We start from the raw sequence: 19,646 nt of genomic DNA on the forward strand, positions 1-19,646 counted from the left end.
TTTGCTAAGGAATTGATGGAATATAATGAGATTCAAAAGGAGCGTAGGCGTTCGTTTTCCATACTTTACATGTCTGTAATGGAGAAGCAGATTGTCAGAAGAATCAGGAGGAGTTCCACTCCACCTCTCTATCGTTAGATGGACTGGATGATCCAGGGGATTAGCAGCGGTAGGAGTTCCATATGTAGGTTACTCGCTCCAATATGGCAGAGATGACAGTTGCCCAACAGTTATAATTTTGCAGCAGTTGTTAAGGAGCGAAGATGTGTCTTTTACTAAAGCTTCTCTGTAATGACATCTTCACCCTCCTGAAAGCCATGAGGAGGCCAGAAACTGAAGAGTTGTAGTTGCTGGATTTTCTGCATCTCTCCTACTCTGATTTGAACCATTGCTTCAAAGCTCTTCAGAGGAGATATGCAAGACAAATTGTCTTCATTTCCTCTTTTGTCTGTCTGTCTCATGTGGATAGACGGATAGATTTTATCCTGGCCTGCAGACTGGAGGCTTTCACTAGTATTTTCTTGTCATTGTTAACTATTTCTTAGGAATTAAAAGATCAGACTTCTTTGTAAGGAAATCTTAAATTGATGAAGGAGTTTGAGAGGAGAGATGATGCTAACAAACGTATGTGGAAAATAAAAGAAAAAGTTGTGAAGAAAAAACCCAGGGTAGCTGATGTTTTCTATCCCCAAAAATCACCTGGGCAGGAGTCTGAATAGCTCTCTATTAGTAATGCTGTCAGTATCTTCCCTAGAGTAATGGCATTGAGTCATATTACTAGATATGACTTTTCTTGAAATGTGGTCACTATCCTTGCTTCGAGCTAGAGGTATGTGCAAAATGCTGCTAGGACATCTGGCTAGAAATGGTGATTAAATAGCCCCGTACGTAGGATTGCCGTACAAGTATTTTGCATCCTGGATGACTTGCCAAGTAAGTAGTGAAGTTAAATAGACTAAACTGGCATTTCAAAATTGAGCTTTACTGTCTTTGGGCTAAATCATGTTTTCTTGATGTTTGATAGTGCCCTGTAGCCATTAAGACTTGCTCTTTTTGCATCTCACCGCAACAAAGATGATTTGCAGTGCATGGAGCTGCAGAGCATATGGAGAGGAAAAAAATCCCCACACACCAAATTTGGGAGGAAAAAGATTGGGGAGAGTGACTGTTTTAAATTAACATCATTTTTTTTGTGTGTTGTGTTTTCTTTAAGGTCCAAGTCTCCCTGCAGTGCTTCATCAGTGCTGCTGTATCCACGAAGAGGCAAAGAGGCGTAACAATCAGTCTAGGTCAAGGTCACGTGGTTATCACCGGTCAAGGTCTCCAGTACGTAAAGGCCAGTCTCCCACTGAACAGACTACACCTCAAGGGAAAGAAGGAAGGGAGCATTTTAACAGATACAAAGAAATTCCACCTTAAGTTGTTTATGTTCTTATTCATCTTCCTATTACGTCTATAAAAATTTTTTGAACTTGTGCATGCTCATTATTTTGAACAAAATACACAACATCCAATAGCTTTTCTCAGTGTTTAGCTACAGCTGCTAATCTTTCCAGAGCAGAGCTATGCTGTAAGACCTTTTTTTTTTGGTAAAGACAGCAAGAGAAATCACAAGAAAAGATTTGCCCCGTAATAGTCCAATTAAGTAGAAATTCCAATGACTGCAAACGTGACTTTAAAGGAACTCCATTGGGCTAATAGTGTGATGTTCAGAAAAGCTCACTGTGGTGACTGGCACAGTAGATGAGAAATTGGCTTAGCTGTAACTCGAGTCTTAAACTGATTCAAAGGAAAAAAAACCAACAACCAAACAAAAAACAACAACAAAGAGAGAAAGCAAGGATTTAAAAGACCAGACTTTGTGCCCGATATTGCTCATTTATATCAGTTGCCAGTGTTTGTGTAAAGCTTGTGGCTGGAGATTGGAACGTTCTTGCTAACCCCGATTTTAAGGCTGCAGTGTAATAGCATGCAACGAAGGCAAAACCAGCCAAGGTGCTCTCAGGAACAGCAGTAATGTGCATTATACAGCACCTTTATCGCAAGCTGAACAAGGACAGGATAACACAGAACTCCCTTTGGGAAATGCATTCAAATCATGTTGAAGATGCTGAATTCAAGACCCCACTGTATTAGCTCCTGGTGTCACTCAAAACTGAACAGCTACCATCTGCCTTTGTGAACAAGACATGGATGGATGCCAAAGGCAGAGTGGCACCGAGCTGCTGGCTCCCTTGGGGCTGCAGGCCCCACACAACAGGGCTTTCTCAGCAGGGAAAAAAAGGTCATTGTGCTCATTTTCTGCATTTTCTGTTCTTTCTCCAACATATGTGCTAAGGCTGTACAGACTGATGTGTGTCTGGGAGAGCTGACAGAGGATCAGCAGCAGGCAGATAGCTCTACCCGCCACAGGAGACGGGGCTCCTTCACACATCAGCTAGTGTTGAGACTGGTGTGTACGTTCGTCAGGGGCACGGCTGAGGCACACTCGCCCATGCAGAACCTTACGGGAGGGCTGGCTGGGCTACACCTGTGTCACAGGGACAGCGGGCAAGTATGCTGAGATTTTGAACACAAGCCACTTGTCAACATTCAGTCCAGAGAAAATCCATGACTAAAAAAACTAACCAGCCTAAATGGCTTCCTGTTAGGCAGCAGACTCTGGATGAGATTTCCTATAGAAAGCTGAAAACTACTGTTGTAGCTTATTTGCTATTGTTATACAGTCATCTGTAAGCATCGTCAGTCCTTTTCTCCTGCTCACCTTTCTCTATTGGATGTATGCTACTTTGCCCTTCCTTTTCCTACACTACAGCAGTTGCCACGGGATTTCGCCACCTGCTAATCCCAGGCTCCTCCACTATGCTCCCTGAGGGCAGTAGGGATTTCCTCCTGGGAATACTCAGTGTGGCCAACGGCAGCTGCTTGCGGAAGTAGCAGGCAAGAAAATGAACCCACCACACATTACGAACCATAACTTCATTTCCTCTACATTTCTGGGCATATGCTCCCTTTGCTCTCATAAAGTTCCTTATTTGAAAGGGCCTGACCAAACAGAACACTTCAACATTATCGCTAGAAATCCAGGACAAACAGATTCATCTGTGCATTCCTCTATCTCTCAGGAGAAAGATGCTGTGTTTTTAGGTCACGATCTTTGCCACATTACGGCATGCCATCTCCAGGCATCTGAACACTTTGAACTGAGCCAAAAACCACCCCAAGCTAAGACCAGGAGGAACGCCACAAAGCAGCACCTGTTTTAAGCTGATGCTTTGTATCTAGTCCTAGAGGCAACAGACAAAAACACCAAATCGTAGGCAATCCCTTTCCCAAATAAAAGCACACTACACGTTCCTTGCCTTGCCTTCCCAAAACGAAAGCTTTAGTGAAGTGCTTAGTGTATAAGTGAGCATTTCTTCACAGCACAGGGCAGAAATAATGACTATGCCTGTTGCTCATTTTTGCATACAAGCGGATTCGTGACTCACCGCAGACTGCTGACTTCTGCGTGGTGGGATGCATTGGCACGTACGCCACTGGAAAGAAGGGAAAAAAAAAAAATAAAAGTCAGTCTCAGCACCAGCAATAGTCGGAAGCAACACGCACAGCTAGGCAGACAATAAATAGCACCATCAATGACAGGGGAACAGTGACATTTTCCACTCATCATTAATTCTGTTTGCTGAACTTGACAAAAGTTGGCATGGCTGTTGGAGGGATGGCCCTTACACACTGTACACTTGGAAGTCTTACCAAAAAATTATGTTTCTCTCTGCTCTCTGAAGCAGCACTTCAAACAAACTGCATTCTGAAAGCTTTGGTACACAGACTGATACTTCATTTCATCTCTGTAATCAGTGTTAATATTACTTATCTATATCAGCAGAGGCATTACACAGGGAATTTCTCTGGCATCTTAGTTCAGGAAAGCAAACTATGCTGCAGGACATGACTGAAAAAAATGTGCTAAAGCCCTACGGAAACTGATGCGATGTGATAATGGCTAAGTGCTAAAATAAGGCTGGTGGGTTCTACTGCTCTAACAGAAAAAGACTCCGACTGATCTCAGTGCTGTTTCCATGATCCTTTAAGTGCCTTTTACATAACCTGGAAACCCACTGCTCCATTGATTTTCAGAATACCCTAAATGCAATGGAACAATACAGTATCTCTCACTATTGCCATGGACAAGTTACTTGAAATCTCACATCCATTCCCTCTCAACTCCCACATGTCCCCATATACCATTCGTTTCTCTATTTTCCAAATGGCCCTGAGGGAGAGGGGAAAAAAAAGTTAATTGAATCTCAATAACCGAGATGATTTTCTTTTATTTGAATGTGCAAAATCATTTGGAAAGTAGTAAAAAAGACCTCCAAATCTTTCTTCTCATGTGACAGACTTATTTTGCACAGAATTGCAAAGCAGCAGTGGTTCCCATAGTTATCTCCTCCTTGAGATAACATCAACAGAAATCAAAACTGTCATCCTGTCCGAGGAACAGTAATTCAAAAAAAGAGCTGTAACAAGGTCCTCAAACTGCCATGTTCCTGCAGCACTGACCTGTAACAAGGTCCTCAAGCTGAATTCCCAGTGCTATTTTCTTTTTTCTTTTTAAAACAAATGTCAACCAACCAGCCACCTGGAGCAAAACCAGATGGAAGAGGCTTGCTTTGAATCCGACATCAGGAGCTTCCCTATCCCGCAGCTCGGTCCACGGGCCATGTGGTCAGTATGGATGTACCCTCCAGATCACTGACCGAGGGGGTAGTGGAGTCCGAAGGGGTGGTGGAGGAAATGCTGGGAGGAAACCAGCACCCCATGCCCACAGATAATGTGGGGAGCGGGGCCCGCAGGGTGAGCTGCTGGGAGCTGGTCCCTCCTGCACTCTCCGGAGCCCTAGTGCTTCCGCTTCACTGATGGCCTGGCTTTGTCCTTTCCTGGGGCTCAGCCAGCATCTGTTTATTCCGCATTGTCTAACCAAAACAGGGCTGTCTTGCTGCCGTAAGACTCCCTCCTTCAGCTGCTTCTCATACCAACCTTGCAGATCTCCATCCGCAATGTTTGTATAAGAGGTAACCGGACACCACCTCTTGCGTGCAATTGTCACAGACCCAAGTTATCTTTTCTTCCATTTTACCAGCAGAGGAAAGGGTGCAGCCAGAAATAGAGATACAATGCAAATCAACTTCTGGCTTCATGGCTGATGCTGTTGTGAAGGTCTCGGCAACAGGACATTCTTCGATCACTATAGCCTGTTACAGTGGGATGGGATCCACTTGTCTAGAAGAGGCAAGGGAGTCTTTGGCAGTGGGCTGGCCAACTTAGTGAGGCAGGCTTTAAACTGAAGGACTCGGGGGGCGGGGTCCAAAGTGGCAATGCTCACGCCACTACAACCAACTGGGGAATAAGACTGGCAAACCAGAGCGGTGACAACTGTTCCTTAGCTAAGTCCGCCCAAGATGTGAACCAGAAGACCAACCACCTCGAGTGTACGTATACCAATGCACCCAGCCTGGGGAACAAACAGGAGCAACTGGAGCTTAAAGGAGGATCCAGGAAACTGTAGGCCCATCACTCTTACTTCAATCCCTGTGAAGGTAATGGAACGAATCCTCCTGGGGGCTATCACAAGTCAAATGAAGCATGTGATTGGGAAAAGCCAGCATGGATTCACCAAGGGCAATTGGTGCTTGACAAACCTGATTGCCTTCTATGACAAAATAAGCTGCTCAGTTGATGTGGGGTGAACAGTGGACATCGTCTACCTGGATTTCTCCAAGGCTTTTGATTCAGTTCCACACAGCCTCCTCCTAGAGAAACTGATGCATTATGGTCTAGACAAGTGGTGGGGAACTAGCTGACAGGCTGCACCCAGAGAGTGGTGGTAAATAGCTCTTTTTTGAACTGGCAACCTGTCACAAGTGGGGTCCCCCAGGGATCAATACTCAGCCCAACGCTGTTTAGTATCTTCATAAGTAAGCTGGATGATGGGATCAAGTGCACTCTGATAACGTTTGCAGATGATACCAAACTGAGTGGGGCAGTAGACAGTTTGGAAGGGAGAGCCACCCTGCAGGAAGACCTACATAGGCTGGAAGAGTGGGCTAAGAAGAACCTTCTGAAGTTCAACAAGGACAAGTGTAAGGTTTTGCACCTGGGAAAACATAATCCAGGAGTGCAGACTAGGAACCACCTGGCTGGAGAGCAGCTCTGTGGAGAGGAACCTGGGGGTCCTGGTGGACAGCAAGCTCAATATGTGTGCTGCAGAAGCAAATAAAGCCAACAGGTTCAACAAGGGCATCACCAGCAGAGACAAAGAAGTCATTATCCTTCTCTATTCAGCACTTGTCAGGCCATGCCTGGAATACTGTGTTCAGTTTTCATCCCCACTATACAAAAAAGATGTGGACAGGCTGAAGAGGGTCCTGAGGGGAGGGCCGCCAGGATGATCAAAGGACTGGGAAGCCTGCCATATGAGGAAAGGCTGAGAGAATTGGGTTTGTTCAGCCTTGAGAATAGAAGGCTTAGGGGTGACCTCATCACCATGCTCCAGTACTTAAAGGGTGGCTGCAAAGAAGATGGAGACTCCCTTTTTACAAGAAGTCACATGAAAAAGACCAGGGGTAATGGGTGCAAGTTGCTCCTGGGGAGATTCCTATTGGACTCTAGAGGAAAATGTTCACAGTGAGAACAATCAGCCATTGGAATAATCTCCACAGGGAAGTGGTGGATTCCTCAATATCAGACACTTTTAAGATTCTGCTGGACAGGGTGCTGGGCCATCTTGTCTACATGGTGCTTTTGTTTATATGGAGCTTGTGCTAAGAAAGGTTGGACCAGATGATCCTTGAGGTCGCCTTCCAACCTGGTATTCTATGATTCTATGATAGTATGGTTCTATGAGTCTTTGAAAAAAATGCACTGAATGCCTCTGCTTTTTCTTTCATCCCTATTAGTCAGATGACCATCTTCAACAAGAATTGGTTCAATGTTTTCTTTAGACCTCCTCTTGCTATTAACATATTAAAAAAACCTGCTCTTCTTGTCATCTAAAACCAACACTAGCCAGTTTCAACTCTAATTGAGCTTTGGCTTTTCGTGTCTTCTCCCTGCATAAATTGCCTGCTCCTGCACTTCTAAAAGGTGCTTCTTAAAGACTGACCAGCACTCATGAACTCCTGATCCCTCAACGGCAGAATCCCAGGGTACTCTACTGAATAGCTTAAACTTTGCTCTCCTGAAGTCCAGGGTAGAAACTATGCTGTCCTTTTTTCTCATTACACTGGCAATTTTAAACTCAGTAATTTCATGATCACTGTGGCCAAGACAGCCACCTACCATCACATTCCCCACAAGTCCTTCTCTATTCACAAACAGCAACTCCAGTAGGGCATCTTTCCTAGTTGGTTCCCTGCGTACCTGTGACAAGGAGTTATTTCCTATAATCTTCAGGAATTTCCCAGACCTGCTCGTCACGGCAGTATCATATTCCCAGTTGATGTCTAGGAAGTTGAAATCTCCCATAAGGACAATGGCTACCAGTCCAGAAATTTCTCCTAATTGCCTACAGAATAACTCATCAGTGCTTACATCCTGGCTGAGTGATAAGTAGTAGACACTCACTACAACATCTCCTTTGTTTCCCATCCCCCTAATCCTCCCCCAGAGGCTCTCAATCACATCATCTCTGACTGTGAGGGCTGTGCAGTCAAACCTCTCCCGTATATACAGTGTGACACCTCCACCTCGTCTGCCCCACCTGTCCTTCCTGGACAGCCTGTAGCCCTCCATCTCAGGACTCCCGGCATGACACTTGTGCCACCAGGGCTCACTGACAGCAATGATGTCATAGCTCTGGGAATGGACCAAGGCTTCCACTTCATCCTGGTAGTTTCTCCTACTGCCTGCTATTTTGCATTCTATGGTATGGCATTTTTTAATTGTATATATTGTCTTGCATAGTATGGTGTTTATTTTTTGTAAGTATTGTATCATATGGTATGGTTTTTATTGTATCTTATGTACTGTACTTTGTATTGTATGGTGTTTAATGTATGGTATGGTGTTACACGATATGGTATTGTAATCTAATGTATTTTGTGTTATACTGTATTTTGTATTTTATACATGGCATTTTACGTATTGCATTCTATTTTATGTATTTTCTTTAATGTATTGCAATGGTATGTATGGTATGGTGTGTATTGTATTTTACAATGTGTATTGTATGCATTGTATTCTATTTTTTCTATGGTATGACATGTATTGTATATACTGTACTGTATGTAGGTATTGTATGTACTGTATGTTGTGTATATATTGCATTGTTTATTGTGTGCTGTGTATTGTCTATTGTGTGGTATTGTATGATACGGTATTGTGTGGTGTAGATTGTCTTGTGTATATTGTGTTGTAGGTATTGTATTTTGTATTGTGTTGTATTTGCTATTGCATTGCATTGTATGTGTTAGGGTGTTTATGTTGTGTTCTGTTGTGTCGTATTGCATGTATTGTATGTCATGCTACAGTATTTACTGTAATGTATGTATTGTATGCATTGTGTTGTATAGTATGTATTGTGCTGTATTTTGTAGTGTATGGTATGCATTCTAAGATATTGTGTTTATTGTATTGTATGCAATGTCTTGTATGTACTGTATTTTGTATTTTATTGAATTCTGTATTGTGTTTTCTATTGTATTTTGTATCGTATGTATTGTACATAGTGTATGTAGTGTATGGTAGCGTGCATGTTATTTGCTCTTTTGTATCCTATTTTGTATTTTTTTTATTACATTGCATTTTATTTTGCATTGTATTTTATGTATTGTAATGCATGGTATTTATTGTATTGCATGTATTTTCATGTATTTTGTAATGTACTTTGTAATGTATTTTGTATTGTATTTTTCTGTTGTAATATATTTTGTATTGTATTGTATTTTGCATTGCATTTTATATGTGGCATGGCCGGTATTGTACGGCTTGTATTGCACTGTAGTATTGTACACTATTTTGTACAAGAGTATAAACAATAGGTATTGTATTCACTTGTGTATTCATTGGTATTGGCGAGACTTAGCGGAATGAGTCCCACAACAGGAGTTCTGGGATGGAGGGCTATAGGCTGTATTGTATATATTGTATTTTTTATTGTATCGTATGTATTGCGTTGCATTGTGTTGTATTGCATTGAATGTATTGTATTTTGCACAGTACTTTGTATTGTTTGTGTAGTATGGTATTTATTGTATTGTATGTATCCACCTGGATCAAAGTTCAGTTAGGTCGAACAGGAGGAGGGCATCTGTCACAGGTATGTATGGTATGGTATTGTACTTGGTATCGTAGGAGTTGCATTATAGTTTGCATTGTATTGTATGTATTGCAGTGTATTGCATGTAATGTATTTTCTGTTGTATTCTATGGGATGGTATGCATTGGCCGTACTGTATTGTACGTAGTGCATTGTATGCTACATATTGTATTCTATGGTATGCTATGTGTTGTATGCTGTGGTATGCATAGTATGGTATTATACACTATGGTATTGTACGTACTGCGTAATATGATATGTACTGTATTGTATGTATTGTATGTAATGTATTTTATATTTTTTGTACTGCATTGTATGTTTAGGGGTTTTTTGTATGCTACAGTATGGTATGTATTGTATGTGTTGTGTTTTATTGTGTGGTATTTATTGTATCATCTGCATTCTGTTGTATTGTTGTTTGTATTGTACTGCTTGTATTTTGTTTTGTTGTAATTTGTATTGTATGCATTATTGTATGGTATTCTATTCTGTAACGTACAGTATTGTATGTATTGTATTTCTTATTGTATTGTATTAACTTGTATGTACTGTATGGTATGGTATGTGTTCTGTATTGTGTATCGTGTTGTATGTAATGTGTGGTGGTGTGTTTTGTGTTGTAGGTATTGTATGTATTATAATTCATCTTGCATTGTCTTGTTTGTATTGTATGTGTTTTGTTCTATTGTGTGGTATGGTATTTATTGTCTTGTATGTATTCTATTGTATTTTGTTCTTATGGTACTTTCTTTTGTAATATATGGTATGGAGTGTATTCTATGTCTAGTAGTAGTGCATCATGTGGTATGTATTGTACAGTATGTATTGTATGGTATGTATTGTATTGTAGGTTATGTAGGTATTGGGGGTATGGCAGGTATGGTAGGGTATTGCATTGCATTGTACGTTTTTGTGTTGCATGTATTGCATTGTGTGTATCGTTTCATAGGTACCGCTCTCAATCCATTCTCCGATCAGCCTGTAGTGCTTGGGATTGCCCCAACCCATGTGCAGGGCCTTACACTTGGCCTTGTTGAAGGTGGTTCGTATGGGCCCATCTCTCAAGCCTGTCAAGGTCCCTCTGGATGGCATCCCTTCCCTCCAGCATGTGGACCACACCACACAGCTCTGTGTCGTCAGCAAACTTGCTGAGGATGCACTCGATCCCACTGTCCATGTTGCCGACAAAGATGTGAAACAGTGCCAGTCCCAATACCGACCCCTGTGGAACGCCACTCATCACTGGTCTCCACTTGGACATTGAGCCATTGACTGCAACTCTTTGAGTACGACAATCTGGCCAATTCCTTATCCACCGAGTAGTCCATCCATCGAATCCATGTCTCTCCAATTTAGAGATAAGGATGTCGTTTGGGACAGTGTCAAATGCCTTGCACAAGTCCAGGTAGATGGCATCAGTCATTCTTCCCTTACCCACCAATGCTGTAACCCCATCATAGAACGTCACCAAATTTGTCAGGCACGATTTGCCCCTAGTGAAGCCATGTTGGCTGTCACCAATCACCTCCTTATTTACCATGTGCCTGAGCACAGTCTCCAGGAGGATGTGCTCCATGATCTTGCCAGGCACAGAGGTGAGACTGACCAGTCTGTAGTTCCCTGGGTCTTCCTTGTGTCCCTTTTTAAAAATGTGGTTATGTTTCCCCTTTTCCAGTCTGTGGGAACCAGACTGCCAGGACTTCTCATATATGATGAGGAATGGCTTAGCCACTTCATCTGCCAGTTCCCTCAGGACCCGCGTATGCATCTCATCAGATCCCATGGACTTGTGCACCTTCAGGTTTTTTAGCTATTCTCAAAGCTGATCTTCTTCTACCGTGGGCAATTCTTCATTCTCCCAGTCCCCGCCTTTGCTTTCTGTGACTTGGGCAGTGTGGCTGGAGCTCTTGCTGGTGAAGACTGAGGAAAAAAAGTTGTTGAGTACCTTGGCCTTCTCCATATGCTCGGGAACCAGGTCTCCCATTTCATTCCAGAGGGGGCTCATGTTTTCCCTTGTCTTTCTTTTATCATTGACGTACCTACAGAAACTTTTCTTGCTGCGCCTGACGTCCCTGGCCAGATTTAATTCTATCAGGGCTTTAGCTTTCCTAACCTGATCCCTGGCTGCTCAGACAGTTTCTCTGTACTCCTCCCAGACTACCTGCCCTTGCTTCCACCCGCTGTAGGCTTCCTTTTCGTGACCGAGTTTGCCCAGGAACTCCTTGTTCATCCATGCAGCCCTCCGGGCGTTTTTGCCTGACTTTTTCTTTGTTGGCATGCATCGCTCCTGAGCTTGGAGGAGGTGACCCTTAAATATTAGCCAGCTGTCTTGGGCCCCTCTTCCCTCCAGGACTTTGTCTCATGGTAGGCTACCAAACAGGTCCCTGAAGAGGCCAAAGTCTGCTCTCCTGAAGTCCAGGGTAGTGAGCTTGCTGTGTGCCCTCCTCACTGCCCTGAGGATCTTGAACTCCACTGTTTCATGGTCACTGCAGCCAAGGCTGCCCTTGAGCTTCACATCCCCTACCAGCCCCTCCTTGTTGGTGAGAACAAGTTCCAGCATGGCACCTTCCTCATTGGCTCCTCTATCACTTGGAGGAGTGAGTTATCATCAATGCATTCCAGGAACTTCCTGGATTGCTTGTGGCCTACTGTGTTTCCCCTCCAACAGATATCAGGGTGGCTGAAGTCTCCCATGAGGACCAGGGCTTGTGAACGTGAGGCTACTCCTATCCACCTATAGATGGCCTCATCTGTTCAGTCCCCTTGGTCAGGTGGCCTGTAGCAGGCCCCCACTATAATGTTCCCTGTCCCTCTGCTCCCCTAATCCTGATCCATAAGCTTTTGGTCAGCTCCTCATCCATCCCCAGATGGAGCTCCACGCACTCCAGCTAGCCATTGACATAGAGAGCCTCCTCATCTACCTTGCCTGTCCTTCCTAAAGAGCCTGTATCCTTCCATTCCAAGACTCCAGTCATAGGAGCCATCCCACCACATCTCTGTGACGCCAGTAAGATCACAGCCCTGCAGGTGTGCGCACGTCTCTAACTTCTCGTTTGTTCTCCATGCTATGTGTGTTTCCATAGAGGCATTTCAGCTGGGCCCCCAATGAGGCTGACTGGCTGGCTGGAGTGGTTGGAATTCCTTTGATGTACTTTACTGGTGTTTCCCTGTTAGTTCCTTTTACCGCAGGAATGGATTGTATGGTATGTGTTGTATGGTATTATATGTATTGTATTGTATCCTATGTATTGTATTATATCTTATATAACATATCATGTCATACTGTATCATATGTATCATATTTTATTCTATCGTATGTATTGCATATATTGTGTACATGGAATTGTATTGTGCTTACAATGTCTGTATTTAATTTATGGTACGCAGTGTACGGTATGTTATTTATTGTATTTTATAAATTGTATTGTGCTGTGTTGTATTTTAGGTGATGTACCGTACATGTAGAATTTTGTATATTATGGTATGGTAGGTGTTGTACGGTAGGTGTTGGATGGGATTTTGGTTTGTATTATGTTTTGGTTTGTACTGTGTTTTGTTTAGTACTGTATTGTATATAGAGTATGTACTGCATTTGTATTGGGTTTGTGTGGCAAGGTTTTGGTAGCGGGAAGCTACAGGGGTGGCTTGTGTGAGAAGTTCTTAGAAGCTTCTCCTATGTCCGACAGATGGACATGCTCCATGCTCCACATGGACACGCCGCTGGCCAAGGTCGAAGTGGTAGTGCATCTGGGATAAAATATTTGTATTTAAGAAGGAGAAAAAAACCCCAAGAGCAACTGCAGCCAGAGAGAGGAGCAAGAACACGTAGGAGAAACAACTCTGCAGACATCAAGGTCAGTGAAGAAGGAGGGGGAGGAGGTGCTCCAGGCACTGGAGCAGAGATTCCTTGCAGCCCATGGAGAAGACCATGGTGAGGCAGGCTGTCCCCCTGCAGCCCATGGAGGATGATAGTGGAGCAGATATCCACCTGCAGCCCGTGGAGGACCCCACGCCAGAGCAGGTGGATGCACCCGAAGAAGGCCGTGACCCTGTGGGAAGCCTGCGCTGGAGCAGGCTCCTGGCAGGACCTGTGGAGACAGGAGCCCACACTGGAGGAGGTTTTCTGTCAGGACTTGTGACTCTGTGGGGGACCCACACTGGAGTAGTTTGTTCCCCTAGGACTGCATCCCGTGGAAGACAGCCACGCTGGAGCAATTCATGAAGAACTGTAACCCATGGGAAGGACTCAGTTGGCCAGGAGTAAGTGCAAGAGAAATGTGAGGAGAAACAAAAGGAAATGGATGAGGAGAAGATGGAGGAAAAGGTGAAGGAGGAGGAACACAAGAAGGAAGGTGAGGATAAGGAGGAGGAAAAAAGAGGACGAAGATGAAAAGGAACAGCACGAGGAGGAGAAAGACGGGAAATGAGCAACGGCGTTGGGTTTGCGTGGCAAGGTTTTGGCAGCGGGGCGGGGCTACAGGGGTGGCTTCTGTGAGAAGCTGCTAGAAGCTCCCCCGTGTCTGATAGAGCCAATGCCAGCCGGCTCCAAGACGGACCCGCCGCTGGCCAAGGCCAAGCCAATCAGCACCTCTGTGGTAACATATTTAAGAAGGAAAAAAAACAGTTAGAGAGAGAGAGCTTTTGCAGCCGGAGAGAGGAGTGAGAAGATGTAAGAAACTCTGCGGACACCAAGGTCAGTGCAGAAGGAGGGGCAGGAGGTGCTCCAGGCGCCGGAGCAGAGATCCCCCTGCAGCCCGTGGTGAAGACCATGGTGAAGCAGGCTGTCCCCCTGCAGCCCATGGAGGAAGGATGAGGGGGTGTAGAGATTCCACCTGCAGCCTGCGGACGACCCCACGCTGGAGCAGGTGGAGGCACCTGAAGGAGGCTGTGGCCCGTGGGAAGCCCACGCTGGAGCAAGCTCCTGGCAGGACCTGTGGACCCGTGGAGAGAGGAACCCACGCCAGAGCAGGTTTGCTGGGAGGACTTGTGACCCCGTGGGGGATCCACGCTGGAGCAGTTTGCTCCTGAGGGTCTGCACCCCATGGAAGAGACCACGCTGGAGCAGTTCGTGAAGGACTGTAGCCCGTGGGAGAGACTCACGTTGGAGAAGTTCGTGAAGGACTGTCTCCCGTGAGAGGGACTCCATGCTGGAGCAGGGGAACGATGAGAGGAGTTGTTTTAAGAGTTGATTTTATTTCTCATTCCTCTACTCTGTTTTGCTTAGTAATAAATTAGATGAATTCCCTCTCTAAGTTCAGTCTGTTTTGCTCGTGACGACAATTAGTGAGTGATCTCTCCCTGTCCTTATCTCGACCCATAAGCTTTTCGATATACTTTTCCTCCCCTGTCTAGTGAAGGAGGGGAGTGATAGAGCGGCTCTGGTGGGCACCTGGCCCACAGCCAGGGTCAACCCACCACAGCAAGAGGAGGAAGAAGAGGAGGTGGAGGAGGAACAGGAGAAGAAATAGGAAAAGCAACAGGAATAAGAAGAGGAAGAGGAGAAGTGTAGGAGAAGGAAAAAAAAAAAGAAGGAGGGACAGGAGGGTGAGGGGGAAGAGAAAGAGGAAGAGCAGCAATAAAAGGAAGAAAATTAAGAAGAAAAGGAGGAGAAGAAGAACAGGAGGAAGAACAGGATGATGAGAAGGAGAAAGAAAAATTTGAGGTAGGAGAAGATGAAGAGGAGGAGAAAGGGGGTGAAGAACAGGAGGGGGAGGAGAAGGAAGCAGAAGGAAGAGGAGGAAGTAGAAGAGGAGAAGGTGGAAAAAGAACAGAAGGAACAGGAGGATGAGGATAAAGAACAGGAAGGTAAACAGAATAACTGAGTAACAGGAAGAATAGGACAAAAAAATGAAGGAAATAGTAGGAGGATGAGTTGGAGGAGGAGAAGGAGGGGTATAAGGAGGACTGTGAAGAACAAGAAGAACAGGAGGAGGATGAACATGCACAGGTGGAGGAGGAGGAGGAGGAAGAACAGGTGGAGGAGCAACTGGATGAAGACAAAAAGGAGGACAAAGAACAGGAGGAGGAGGAAGAACCGTAGGAAGAACAGTATGAAGAACATGAGAAAGAACAAGACGATCAGGAAGAACAAGGGCAGGAAGAGGAGGAGTACAAGGAGGAACATAAAAAGGAAAAGAAGGAAGGACAAGAAAAGGAGGAACAAGAACAGGAGGAAGATGAGAAAGAAATGGAGGAAGAGAATGAATAGGGAGAGAAACAGGAGGAGGAAGAAGAGCAGGAGGACAGGCAAAGAGAAAGAGAAGAAGAAGGGGGAGGAGGAAGAACAGGAAGAGGAGGAAGAAGAGGAAGAATTGGAAGAACAGGAGGATGAAGAACATGAGGAAGAGAGGAAAGAAGAGGAGGTGGAAGAAGAACAGGATAAGGAGGAGGAGGAGGAGGAGGAGAATAAAGAAAAAAACAAGGAGGAAGAAATAAAGGAGGAGAAAGGAAAGGAGGAGGAGGTTGAGGAGGAACAAGAACAGGAGGAGGAAGAGGAAGAACAGGAGATGGAAGAACAGGAGGCAGAGGACAAACTGCAGCAGGAGGAGGAGAAAAAGGAGGAGGGAGAACAGGAGGAGGAGGAGGAGGAAGAACAGGAGGAGGAGGAGGAGGAAAAGTAGGAAGAACAGGAAAGAGGAATAGGAGGAGGAGGAAACACCTCCAAATTCACTCTAGAGTGTCAGCACACCACAGTTATTGGATGGAGTGCATGCTACATCCGTTTGTCCAAGAGGATTCACTAAACCCAAGCCTACTGGTGAAGCTGTTACTCACAGGAGTCGTTCCATGTTGTGGCTATCACTCCTCTTGGGAACAGACAGGAAAGCTCTGGATGACAAAGGCTGTCAGGATGCGCTCCAGAAACAGAAGACCAATGCAAGAAGATCCCCATCACCTAATCGCATAGAAATAATTCTAGCTCAATGAAATGACTATTGAAAATGAACACACAGAAGAGCATCCGCCATTAAAACTCTTTCAGCAGTAGTTTTAACTGCTGCAGGCTGATGACTTTACCATCACTGTCACAGGACCCCAAAAGAAATAATAACTGGTAAACAGTAACTCTACCCATAGCCCACATCTATCTAGCCTTCAAAGGTAGAAAAGCTCAGCCTACAGCTCTGGAGGTCTACACCAGCCTACACTTATATCCTATGGCTACTTTCTGGATGGTCTGTCCAGAAAGTCAGATCATAATTACCTTTGAAAGAGGATGGAACTGGCAGGGTGGGGGGGGGGGGGAGGCAGGTGGAGAAAGAAAGGGAGAAAGGGAGTGCTGGAAAAAAGGGAAAGAACAGGCACACAATTTAAAAAAAAATGAACCAAGTTATTCTGAAGGCCAGCTCAGCCTAACTCACTTTCCCCAGCAAAAAGCTGTGCAGCTTGGAGGGAAACAACCCTGACTTTGGTGCTGGGATGCACACATATATCAGAGTTCAGATCTGAAACAGCAGCAAAAGCCTGACATGGCTCCTTTTCACTTTCCTCATACCCATGTGTGTGCTGTGACTTCTTCATTTCCCTGAAGTCCTCCCAGGCTAACAGGGAAGTGGCTTCTGTCCAGTCTATGTGCTATGAAGAGAAACACTTTTGACCACTAAGGGGGCAGCAAACAACTGCATTTGCAGAAGCAAAGCTGCACCTTGGCTTTGGAGATACCCACAGCTCCACTAAGACCCAGGAGCCCCTGGCACCCTGGCATTTGCTTGGTCCTGAAGCCTTGTGGAGCCTGCCAGCACTGGGGAGCCCCAGGGACAGAAGCAAAGGACACTGGTAAACCCCCACGGGATGAGTGATGAGGGCTCTGTTCTTCCTTCTGGCCACAAGAGGATGCCCTGGTCCATGCCAGGACAGGGCATCTCCTCCTCATCACCTGGGGGAAGGCAAGGCCTGAGGAAGGCCCTGGGTGCTGGGCTCAGCAGAGGCGGTGTGACCGGGAGCGGGGTCCCGTCTCCTGCCAGGTGCTGGCCTGGCTGATGCAAGCTGCTCCCATCATGCAGCTCCACCTGCCCAGGGCTGTGGCTGACAGCACACACAGACCTGCACTTTTGGCAGGAAAGCTCCCCTCCTGTCCTGTCCCTTCCCCTTCGTCCTCCTCTCCCCTTCCCTTCCCTGCCCTGCCCTGCCCTGCCCTCCCCCCTTGCCCTTCCCCTCCCTGAGAAGGCCCAGACCTTATGAGAGCACTTAGGGATGGCAGAGCTGTGCACACACCTTGCTCTGCTGAGAGAACAGCTCCAGGTGAAATGGCCCTTCTCAAAGGCCATCCCTCTGCAGGCCCAGTGTCCCGGCTGGTGGAGGAACAGCTGTGGTACACAGGAGCAACTGGCACACGGCACCTCCCTGAGGAAAGGCCAGGGCTGCCTCTGCCCACCCAGTACCAGCCACCCCATTGGCCACAGCTGAGCCAATCAGCAGAGTTGGAGGAGGCCTGTCAGTCACAGCCAGCTGGGGTGGGGCTGGAGGGGGCAGAGACCAAGCAGCCTGAGGAGAAATGGGTGAGAGATGGGCCAGGACCAGGGCCAGGACCAAGACCAGAGCCAGGGCCACAGCCAGGGCCAGAACCAGGGGTGCTGCAGGAGCAAGAGCAGGTATCTCCCAGTGTGGATGGGCCTGGGGGGAGGGACCTGGAGCCATCATCACCCACATACCCCAATTCACCAGCCCTGGGCCCGAGTGCTTTTGGTTCTCGTTCCTGTGTCCTGCTCTCTGTCCCTGCCTCTCCCTTTCCCTCTCCCCTTCCTTTTTCCTCTCATCCTTTTCCCTCTGTCTCTCACCCCGCCTGTGTCGGTCTGTCCCTCTGTCCTTCCTCCTGCTCTCCTCTGCTTTCTGTGTCCCTGTGTCCTGCTGATCATCATCATGTTCCTGGCCTCACTCTGCCCTCTTCCCCTCCATCCCCTTCTCCCTGTCCCTCCGCCCGTTCCTCACCAGAGGTTTCCCTTCTCCATTCCCTGCAAATCTCTCCTTGTTCCCACCATCCCTCTGTCCTGTTCCTTTCCCTCCCCTGCCACTCCACCACCCTGTCCCACCTCTCTCTGCTGTTCTGTCCCTATCTCTTCCTCCTCGTCCCTGCTCACCCTGGGCTCCAGGAGTGGGGCAGGGGCGGCTCCAGGAGTGGGGCAGGGACAGCCCCAAGGAAGCAGCCATGGGGACTGTGAGGGGGCAGAGCTGGGCCAGGGGACAGTGTTCCTGCAGGGTGAGGCAGCAGGAAAGAGGCGCCCCACAGCATGCTGAGTACCGCAGTCCTGGAGCATAGGGGTGCTGGTCAGCCATGCCTTCGGAAAGCAGGAATTAAGGATGTACAATGTAACTAGATGTATGTGTCTCTTAAGGAACTTGATCCAATTTCCTACTCTCAAGACGAATAGGTGCAATAGTCAGGGAATGAGATTTTCATAAGAGAGGCCCTGGGGTGTCCCTTTGTGGGGGTGCCTGAGAGGTACTTGTGAGGGTTGCTTGTAGTGGGGTGGGGGGTGCAGGTACTGGGGGCAATGGTAGCAGCATGAGGTGGGGCTGCTGTGCCTGGGGATGCTGGTACCGGCCTGAGGTGGGGGAGCAGGGTGGGCGAAGTTCCCCAGGCTGGGAAGGGGGCAGTGCTGTTTGTTCACCTCCATTTGAGCTGAAGGCCTGTGCTATAACCTTGGCCAAAGGAGAACTGCAGTTTCTGGGTGTGTTTGTCATGCTGCAGTGCTTTGCCCCAACTGTCAAGCCGTTGGTCAGTCCTGGAAACCCTCAGCTGAACAGTCCAAAAGCAGTGAGGGCCTGAGTGCATTCTGGTTTGGCTCACTGTAACTCGTGTGTCAGTCTGCATCTGTCTTTGCTGGTTGCCTGTGTCTTTCTCTTTGAAGGGATGATCTTTGGGAGGTTCTGCAGCATGGACCTCCTCCCTCCATTGCCCCATTGCAGCATGCCTACATTTAATGCCTGCTGCTTCACACTCTTTCCTCTCAGAGCTGCAATCAGAACCTTCATTCAGAGGAGAGCTGTTCACCTCATGACTTCATGAAGAAAATCCAAGAGCAGAAGGAAGAACTGGGCCTGATGGTGGACCTGCCATCCAGAACTCGCTACTATGGGCCGGAGGTCAGCCTTGGCCTTGCTGTTGGAGAAGCGAAGGTCTATGACGTTCACGTGCCACTTCCTGGGGAGCGCTGGTGGGGCTGTGCTGGGGGTCCGTCCTGGGGGCAGGGAAGCGTCACAGGGCTGCTAGCGAGCATCCTTCCCTGCAGGGACTGCCAGTGCAAGGGGTATGTCAACAGTTAGTGAGAGCTGCGGGGAGCCTTCCCCTGTGCCGTGGCTCAGCCGGGCTCTGGGAGCGTCCTCA

General features: G+C 46.8%; 1 protein-coding gene across 2 annotated transcripts in view; it reads right to left on the minus strand.

Annotated features, from left to right (window-relative positions):
- LOC129212992 (uncharacterized) overlaps window positions 1-17,670 on the minus strand; it is a 154,661-nt gene extending 136,991 nt beyond the window's left edge. Inside the window, exons 1-2 of one of the 2 annotated variants that reach the window (XM_054842264.1) lie at window positions 17,537-17,670; window positions 16,097-16,217 (exon numbers count right to left, since the gene is read on the minus strand). In XM_054842264.1, coding sequence (XP_054698239.1) covers window positions 16,097-16,214 — 118 coding nt within the window. In that variant the 5' untranslated portion in view covers window positions 16,215-16,217; window positions 17,537-17,670. Of the gene's footprint in view, window positions 1-16,096; window positions 16,218-17,496 lie in introns of both variants that reach the window. The other variant, XM_054842262.1, reaches the window with a different exon arrangement.
- Window positions 17,671-19,646: the final 1,976 nt, after the last annotated feature.

Source organism: Grus americana, chromosome 14 (assembly GCF_028858705.1).
Source record: "Grus americana isolate bGruAme1 chromosome 14, bGruAme1.mat, whole genome shotgun sequence".
Classification (NCBI taxonomy): domain Eukaryota; kingdom Metazoa; phylum Chordata; class Aves; order Gruiformes; family Gruidae; genus Grus; species Grus americana.